The following is a 9,410-nucleotide window of genomic DNA, read 5'->3' as shown; positions in this document are numbered from 1 at the left end:
TTCTCTTTTCCTGTTACAGCACTGTGGTTCTGCTCATGCTCCCACGCCCTCGGCATCTCACCAATCCCAGGTTGACTTACTAGCTTTCACCTTCATTCAGCCAGCTCTTCAGTCATCATGTTCTCCATGCAGGGGACCAGGGACCCTGGAGAATCCAGAGGTGAAGGCATCCCCTGATACCTGCTCCTCCCACCCTTGGACCAGATGACCTGAAAAGACACCTGCCTGCCGTCTTCCAGCCCCATAAATGAGGGCCTGAAAGGCGAGCTTCATTAGATCTAGGGCAGACCAGTGACATCAACAGGATCCCAGAAAGATGCTTGGTCCAGTGCAGGAGCCAAACAAGGACAACTACCAGACCCTGGATGCAGCTGACTGTCAGAGTCACCCTAGGCTGGGGCCTTAGCCTCCTTGTCTTGTGACATGGAAAAGCCCGCCTCCCTGCTCAGTCTCTCTCCCCAGGGCATCTGAGCCAACAGTCTTGCACAGCAGCCAAGGCACAGCTGCTCAGGGATCTCTGAGGTGCTGAGACTCTAAGCGTGCTACTTGCATCAAGGATCTACCCTGATGTCTTCTCCTCCACTCACAGGACATCGCGTGCGCCTTCGCTGGCCTTGCTCTATGTACTCATGCCTCCATGGGATCTGGGTCCTGGCTATACCCTGCCCCTTCTACCAAGCGTTTCTACCAGAGCCTTTACTCATGTGTTTTCCTAAGGGATTCCTGTTTTTCTTGTATGTTCCCATTTAGAAAGTGGCTCTCCATGAAGTCTTTTTTTGCCCTGATCCAGCGAGCTGGTGCTTGCAATGAGTGTCTTAGAGTCCTCAGTGACTTACTAGCTGTACACACGGGGTCTATATACACTGGGCCTGCAAAAAAAAAAATGGGTCTGAATTACCTGGCTTTTAACACTGGGTCTGTAACACTACGGGTCTATATACACCGGTCCTGTAAAAAAATGGTCTGTAAACACTGGGTCTATATACACTGGGTCTGTATACACTGGGTTTATATACACTGAATCTGTAACACTGGGTCTATAATACACCGGTCCTGTAAAAAATGGGTCTGTATACACTGACCTTTAACACTGGGTCTGTAAACACTGGGTCTGTATACACTGGGTCCTGTAAACACTGGTTCTGTAAACACTGGGTCTGTAAACACTGGGTCTGTATACACTGGGTCTATATATACTGGGTCTGTATATACTGGGTCCTATATACACTGGGTCTGTATACACTGGTCTGTATACACTGGGTCTGTAAACACTGGGTCTGTACACACTGAGTCTGTAAACACTGATCTGTATTACACTGGGTCTGTAAACACTGGGTCTGTATACATGTATCTGTATACAATGTTTCCTGTATACACTGGGTCTGTAAACACTGGGTCTGTAAACACTGGTCTGTATACACTGGGTCTATATACACGAGGTCTGTAAACACTTGGGGTCTATATACACGAGGTCTGTAAACACTGGGTCTGTAAAACACTGGGTCTGTATATACTGGGTCTGTAAAACACTGGGTCTGTATACACTGGCCTTAACACTGGGTATGTATACCACTGGGTTCTGTATATAGCGGGTGTCTGTATACACTGGCCTTTAACACTGGTCTGTAAACACTGGGTCTGTATACACTGGTTTTTAGTTTACTTTTGATTTATGACTCGTATATTTACATATGTTTCAGGATCTGAGGATTGAACTCAGGGTTTAATGCATGCTAATGCATGTATTCTATCACTAAGCACATCTCCAAGCCCTGATTGTGCATCCTTTCTCCCACAAGATGATAAATTTCTTAATTTGGTATCCATTTTGGAGGATGGAGAGGGAGGGAAAGTTTCTGAGGATCCTAAATTTATATGCAAAATTTATGTATATATGCATTTTCTAGACAACGTGCTTGCAATTTTTCTTCTGAGCCTCACAAGAAGTCTGTGTCCCAAAGGAGGTGAGAAGTTATATGTTCCAGAAGCTGACTGTAGGCAGAGGTGGGCACAGGCCTTGGCATTAGGTGTTAAACATTAATGTTTTTAGAAGTAGTTGGCTTGGAGCAAAATGGAAAGAAATCAGCATGTGAGGAGCTGCCTCTGACTATCCCCTTTGTTCAGAGATATGCCATGTGTACTAGGCCTTGCTCCTCTGTCCCAGCATTGGTCATGTTAGCAGTCCCTCCCCCACCCCTACATCCTACTCCCATCCACTCTATCAGTTCAACAAACCAATGAAGGAATGGTGGGAGTGTGAATGGATGAGCAAACAGGTGGGTGAGTCAGAAAATGGATGGATAGGTGGGTGGGTAGATGGATAGATGGGTAGATGATTGACAGAGGGGTGGACATGTAGATACAAGGAGTGGATGGATAGATGGATGGATGGATGGATGGATGGATGGATGGATGGATGGATGGATAGATGATGGACAGAGGGGTGGATAGGTTGATAAAAAGGATGGGAGAGTGATTTTGTGGGAGGGTAGATGGAGTGGATGGATAAAGGGATGGGTATGTTGATAGATGGATGATGGATAGATGAATAAGTGGATGGATGAATTATGGATGGACGGATAAGTGGATGGCTGGAGAAGCAGGCAGATTTCTGAGTTCGAGCCAGGCCTGATCTACAGAGTGAGTTCCAGGGACAGCCAGGAATACACAGAGAAACCCTGTCTCGAGAAACCAAAAAAAAAAAAAAAAAAAAAAAAGTGGATGGCTGGATAAGCAGACAGATGGATGGATGAGTGGATGGATGGATAGATAGATAAGTGGATGGATGGATGAGTGGGTGGGTCGGTGGGTGGATGGGTAGATGGGTGGATGGAGTTTGAGAAAGAGCAAATGAATTTAAAACATATACTAAAAGAGTTATTGTATCACAGAACTCATCACCTCCAGGCCTCTCTGACTCTGGCAAAGGGACAGTGATTATCTGGACAGGGGAGAATGAAATTATAACATAATGAGTGTAGTATTGTGGGCTGGGAGAGGCGGCCTCAGATGCCATCAGAAAGATCTTACCAAGAATCCTGAGCAAAGAGAATCTGAAATTGATCTGTCCCCCAGATATTGGAACTATGGGAAAGTCAGACAGGAGCACAGGCAGAGGCTTAGAGACAGGACTTGTTATACCAGAACAGATTACCTATGAAGATGACAGAGGACTTTCCGGAGAGAGGCCCGTGAATTCTTGGCATACTCCAGGCTCTGGCTGAGGAAAGTGAAGACGCTGTCTCCATGAGAGCTCACCTAGAGCAAAGAGAAACCCCCAACGTGCTGGGCCTACTACCTCAGAGCTTGTGGCAACTCTTCTGTCTGAAAGCACTGTACAGATCCCAACACCTAAACATCCCCAATGCCCAGATCTTTGCCCAGAAGGCCCATGGGGGGCAGACTTTATCTTTTATCTATCCACAATTATCACTTCTAATGCCATGCCATCCCCAGGTCTCCTATCAACCCATCACCCTGGTGTGATGAAAAAAGTATCACAGTACAGCTCCCCACAGAGATGACATGGGGAATTGCAGGCAAAGGGAAGCTAGAATGGCCAGGATGAAAGATTGGAGCTTCAGAACAATGGGGGGATTAAGCTGACGCTGCATGAAAATTTCTATTGCAGAAAAGGGAGCCAGAAGGCAAGCATGGCAGCACATATCTATAATTCCAGCACTCAGGACAATGAGACAAGAGGATCACTGTGAATTCAAGGCCAGCCTGGGCTACATAGTGAGTTCCAGGGCAGGTTGAGATATATATAGTAAGACCATATCTCAAAAAGTTTTTAAAAGCCCAGGCGTTGGTGGTACACCCTTTTAATACCAGCTCTTGGGAGGCAGAAGCAGGTAGATCTCTGTCAGTTTGAGATTAGCCTGGTCTACAGGAGTTCCAGGACAGCCAGGGCTTTACAGAGAAACCTTGTCTCAAAAATAAAATACGTTTTTAAAAGGAAAAAGAAAGGGGAGACACTTTAGGCAGAAGACACAGTATAGATAGGCTGGAGTTGTAACTCAGTGATAGGTACTTGCCTAACATGCATGAGGTCATGGTGTTCAATTCTACCTACCCACACACACAGGGGTGGGGGGAGTACAGAAAGACTTCAAATAGATGATAGATAGATAGATAGATAGATAGATAGATAGATAGATCTTCAGCAGCTTAGTAGCCTTTGGAGTTATCTAGTGATTCAGAGGAGGGGGACCCTGGACAAGAAGTGAGAGATGGAGACAGATGTTCTGAGAGATAGAGACAGATATTCAAGACTCAATGGCTTGTAGGCAGTAATGTGAACCACCAGTCAGAGTGTGGAGCAAAGGACTCCAACCCCATTATAGAGTCAGTGAACATACAGGAAGCACTCACAAGATACTTGCAAATTTTGGTCACTGTCTGTTGCTGGTTCTCCCAGGGCTTCTGGCTGTAAGCCCTTTTTGGCAACTCCCAGTTCATGAAGGAAGAGCATCGGAACAAGGTCTTCACACATTTCTACAGACCAATAGGAATAAAACACCAGCAGTATGAAATTCCAGGACAGCGGACACCCAGGGAAAAATGCTTTAAAAACTGGATTTGGGGGCTGATGAGATAGCTCAGTGGGTAAAGGAGCTTACCACTCAAGCCTGGAAACCTGAGTTCAGGCCCCAGAAACCACGTAACTCTAGAAAGAGAAAACCACCACCACCTACAACACACACACACACACACACACACACACACACACCACACACAATTTCTTTAATTGGATTTTGGAAGCGAATTCCTGTTTGAAATGTGCAAATAGAAGCACTGTAGGGGCTGGATAGATGGCTCAGCAGTTAAGAGCACTGACTGCTCTTCCACAGATCCTGAGTTCAATTCCCAGCAACCATGTGGTGGCTTACAACCATCTGTAATGAGATCTGATGTCCTCTTCTGGTGTGTCTGAAGACAGCTACAGGGTGCTCATATACATAAAACAAATAAGTCTCTTTAAAAAAAAAAAAAAAAAAGCACTGTAGCTCAGGGGTAGTGCTGGCCTTACCTGCATAAAACCTAGCTAAGGTTCAATCCCCAGTATTGCAAATACATACATACATACAAACATACATACATACATACATACATACATACATACATAGCAAATGAAGAAAAGAAAGGTACAAGTGAAGATAGCTATTTGAAGGGGTTCTGTCCCAAGATGCCTCCAGAAAGCACACCTGGATAGACATAAATAACAGCTTTCCATAGTTCTATAAAGGAGGTGCCCCTTCAGGGCCTGACGGCTGTACCGTTCTCACCTGGCTCACTTTGGCATTGCCCTCCTGGATGATGAATAGCAGGGGCATCAGCGTGTTGATCAGCTGCCCCTCTACGGCTTGGGTGCGGGGTGTCCGGAGCTTCTTAACCACTTTCCCGTATTATGTTGATGCAGGAAGCCTGCACCGTTTCTCTTGCCTGGGACAAACAGGACCCTCTTGTTCGGGAGGAGGCACCATGACCTTCCTTTCCCTCCCTCATTCATAGGACCTTCTTGACACAAAGACAGAGAAGAGCCCAGGCTGCCTGGTAGGGCTGACATGGGCCAGCTTCCTCCTCGCTGAGCCATTCTGCCTAGCTAGGTTCCTAGTATTCTAAGATGCTTTTGTGCAACTAGAAAAATGTCCCCCTAGATGGGACTGCCAAAAAATGTTCCATTAGGCTAACTGGTGGCTGTAAATCCACCTTCTCTGGGAAAAACGTCACAAAGCAGCTCCCTCCTGGAGAAGTAGCTGGGCTGAGGTGTCCCTTTCTCTAGGTCTGAACCAGCTCTGCCCAGGCCCCATTTGTGGTGAGGTAAATGGAGGCAATATTGCAACCCAGGTAATGACCTCCCTTATCCACTCCCGATGCCTTACGTCAACAAAGTGAGGCAGCAGGATCTGCAGCATCTCTACACAGACTGAGTTGTCCGTTAGCTTCTTGCCCTGTTCCTTGAAGATGGTCTTGAGGTCCTGGACAGCCTCCACCACCAGCACCCCGTCCATGTTCTTTAGGCTCTTCACCATGGAAGGCAGCAGGCCCTGTACCTTGGCCATCTGTGGGCAAAAGCACAGAGGAGCATGTTCTTCCTAGGTCAGCAGGTAGGAGAGCCAGTCTCCCATTCACCAAGAAGACCTGGGCAGCCCAACTCTATTTTCACCTCCGGGCCCTGCCTGTACCTTGCTATCTGATCTGAACTCCCTCCCTCGACCTCTGGATGCTCCCTGAAGACTTCTTTGGTCTTCCTGACTCCCTTACGGCTGGGTTGCTGGAGGCTTAACCCCTCCGCTGGACCCAGGTGGATGATACCCTACATCACAAGTTAGCCATCTGGGTCCATGTTACCCCTTTATCCCAGCTGTGTCACAAGCTGCATGGGTACCTAGTAGAGAAAAACGAGTGGTTTCTACAATGCTACGCTTAAACCACACTTCTAGGCTTCAGTCTCCTGATGTGTAAGGGAAGAATAATTGTTGCCATTCTACACATTGGCCTATAGGGAGGGACACTGTACAAAATCTAGATCAGGAAAATCTAGATCACAATACATAGGATTGTGATGGCAAATTTATTTTATAGATGGGACCACTGAGGATAGGCAGAAAATAGGCTCGGATTCCAGCCACCAGCATCTGAGAGACTCTGACAGCTGAACAGCCAGAAGCTGGAAGGGGCTTGGCTTTCCTCAACCCTCCACTCACCTTCTCAGACTTGCGTGCCAGGATGACCAGACCCCGGATGGACAGCACCTTCATGATGGGGTCACGGTGGCTTAGACCTTCCACCATCCGCCCCAGGGAGTATTCTTCAGGGATTCGACGTACCTGCTCCATGCGGAACAGCTGAGAGAGCAGATGGCATTGACTCCTGAGCTGAGGGGTGCATGGCCCACTGTCTCCCTGGACTTCGAGGGTATCTCTCTCTCTCTCTCTCTCTCTCCTCTCTCCTCTCTCTCTCTCCTCTCTCTCTCCTCCTCCTCTCTCCTCTCTCCTCTCTCCTCTCTCCTCTCTCCTCTCTTCCTCTCTCCTCTCTCCTCTCTCCTCTCTCCTCTCTCCTCTCTCCTCTCTCTCTCTCATCTCCCCATCACCTGGCTTCTAGCCCCATCTGCCTCTCTGACCTCTCCCATCCTTTGTACACCCTGCTGACCACACACCTACACTAGCCCACTATCTTCCACCATTCCTCAATGGCCGGGCCAGTTTGTCCCTTCTGCGCTAGCAGGACCCCCTTACACTAGGGCAGCCACACCTACTCTCACTTCCACACCTTGCAGGGCTCCTTTTAAAACTCATCTCCAGGTTTAACACTCTTCTATGAGTCCCAGGAACCCTGGGCATTTTCCTGAGGTAACAAGTAGGGATCTCAGTGCCCAGTCTGCCCTCCCCTTCCTGTAGACAGCCACGGACTTCCTATAGGATGAACACTCAGCCAATTCTCTTTGAGCCATCACTCAACCTAAGCCTTGGAGTAGAATGTGTGTTTGTTAGATGAATCGAGTCCAACACAGAATTTGGCTCCTCCCCTTCTGAGGATTGCTCCACTTCCGTGTCCCCATTGCGGGGTAGCACCTTCATCCGCACCCATTTTCTGCCTCGTACCCTCCCTTCCTTCCACAGCCACTAGGATTTGGTTCTCACTACATCTCTGTCTCCATGGCTGACAACCACTGCCACCATGAAGAGCCACGTCTAGGAGATGGGACAAGAGGCTGGTGAGGAAGGCAGGATCACCAGCTAACCAGAGGAGAGGGAAGGGAGGAAGGACCACACCAGTGCTGGCATCACACCGGTGCTGGCTTCTGCATATCCACACAAGCTACTCAGGTCTGCTGTACACCAAGCTGTGAACCAGGCCTGAGACACAGAAAAAATGCTTCTATCTCTTTTATTTACAATGTTGGAAATCAGACCCAGGGCCTCACATGGGCCAAGAAAGCCCTCTACCAGGGAACCACATCTCCCACACAGCATTGATGATGAACTTAGTTTTGAGACAAGATCATGTAGCTCATGCTCGACTGGATTTTACCACAATAAATGAGGGGAGAAAGGCATGGAAAGAGTTAGAGGCAAGGGTGTGGATTTGAACCCTGGATCTGCCATTTGGGCCTTTGGAAAGACACTGTGCCTTAGTTGCCTCCTCTGAATGGAGCCATGGACTCGTATTTAAGTTATGAAATTTGAAGGAGGATAAAATGGAGGGAGGATTAATGAGTCAATTAGTGGAAAGCTCTAAGAGCAAGCGGGAAAGATAGAAAGTGCTCAATAAACATCAGCCATTACTGTGCATGTGCACTGCCCTTCTGTACTCGGCCTTCCCAGCTCCTGACTGGTCTCCTGAACCTGCCCAGCACTTCCTGCCAAGCTAACTCTGATTATGTTGCTTCCTTCATGACACTCTCCCTGGGGCCCCTCCTTCCAGACTCCTATTCTCCCATGACTTGTCCCCCAGCTTACTGCAAGTCACGCTATGGCACCTCTCTTTATAACTGGATGTTCTCTGTCTTCCTGCCATACTGAGAACATCTTGCCTCAAGGCCAGGGTGGAGAGGAGTTCACTTTTGCACCTCTGGGGGCTGATGCATGGTGATATGGGCAGAGGTTAATGGGTGCCTGGGGTTTTGGGGAGTCTGGAAAGTGGGATGCAAGGGTGGAAAGGAGACACGGGAGACAGACCAAGAGAGAGCCTTCATTCTGAAAAGAAATAAAGGTCCTGGAAAGGCTTTGGAAACTGCTGCAAAGTGCTGTTTCCCAGGAGAAATGACCATGCTGTGACCCAACGCCCTGACTAACCCTCACTGGGCTCGCAGGACCCCAGAACATACCTCCACAAAGAAGGCAGTGGCTGTGATCTTGTGTCTCTCGTCGCCTCTCTCCAAGAGCGGGATGAGCAGGTACAAGATGCGACACAGCTCCTGGCAGGAGTAGTGAACCATGGCCCTAGGGAGGAGCAGACTCTCAAGTCCCAGTCCCACATGGCTGGCCACTGGAGGGCTGAGGGTGACATTGTAAACCCTGGCCTGCCAGTGTCACCTGGGTTCCTGTGACCCAGCCTTTCCCCCAGGGGGTTAGCTCAGTCACTTGTGTGAATGGGTGTGCATGTGTGAGTGTGCATGCATGTGTGCATGAGTGAGTGTGCATGCATGTGTGCATGAGTGGGCATGCATGTGTATATGAGTGGGTGTGCATGTGTGAGTGGGCATGCATGTGTGCATGAGTGGGCATGCATGTGTATATGAGTGGGTGTACATGTGTACATGAGTGGGTGTGCATGTGTGAGTGGGCGTGCATGTGTGCGTGTGTATGTGAGTGGGTGTGCGTGCCACAGTGCTCATGTAGAGGTCAAAGGATACTAGTGGGAGTTGGGTTTTGCCTTCCATCATGTGGGTCCAGGGAGTTGAA

General features: G+C 48.5%; 1 protein-coding gene across 1 annotated transcript in view; it reads right to left on the bottom strand.

The window, feature by feature from the left end:
• The window catches only part of Mroh7 (maestro heat like repeat family member 7), a 32,197-nt gene that overhangs the window by 3,174 nt on the left and 19,613 nt on the right, over positions 1-9,410 (bottom strand). The window contains 8 exon segments of the mRNA XM_034503860.2: positions 3,155-3,176; positions 3,178-3,258; positions 4,375-4,497; positions 5,289-5,408; positions 5,410-5,445; positions 5,886-6,065; positions 6,711-6,851; positions 8,834-8,948. Coding sequence (XP_034359751.2) covers positions 3,155-3,176; positions 3,178-3,258; positions 4,375-4,497; positions 5,289-5,408; positions 5,410-5,445; positions 5,886-6,065; positions 6,711-6,851; positions 8,834-8,948 — 818 coding nt within the window.

The sequence above is a fragment of the Arvicanthis niloticus genome, chromosome 5 (assembly GCF_011762505.2).
Source record: "Arvicanthis niloticus isolate mArvNil1 chromosome 5, mArvNil1.pat.X, whole genome shotgun sequence".
Taxonomy (NCBI): Eukaryota; Metazoa; Chordata; class Mammalia; order Rodentia; family Muridae; genus Arvicanthis; species Arvicanthis niloticus.
Note: the sequence above shows the minus strand (reverse complement) of the source record. Positions and strands in the feature narration are given on the sequence as shown.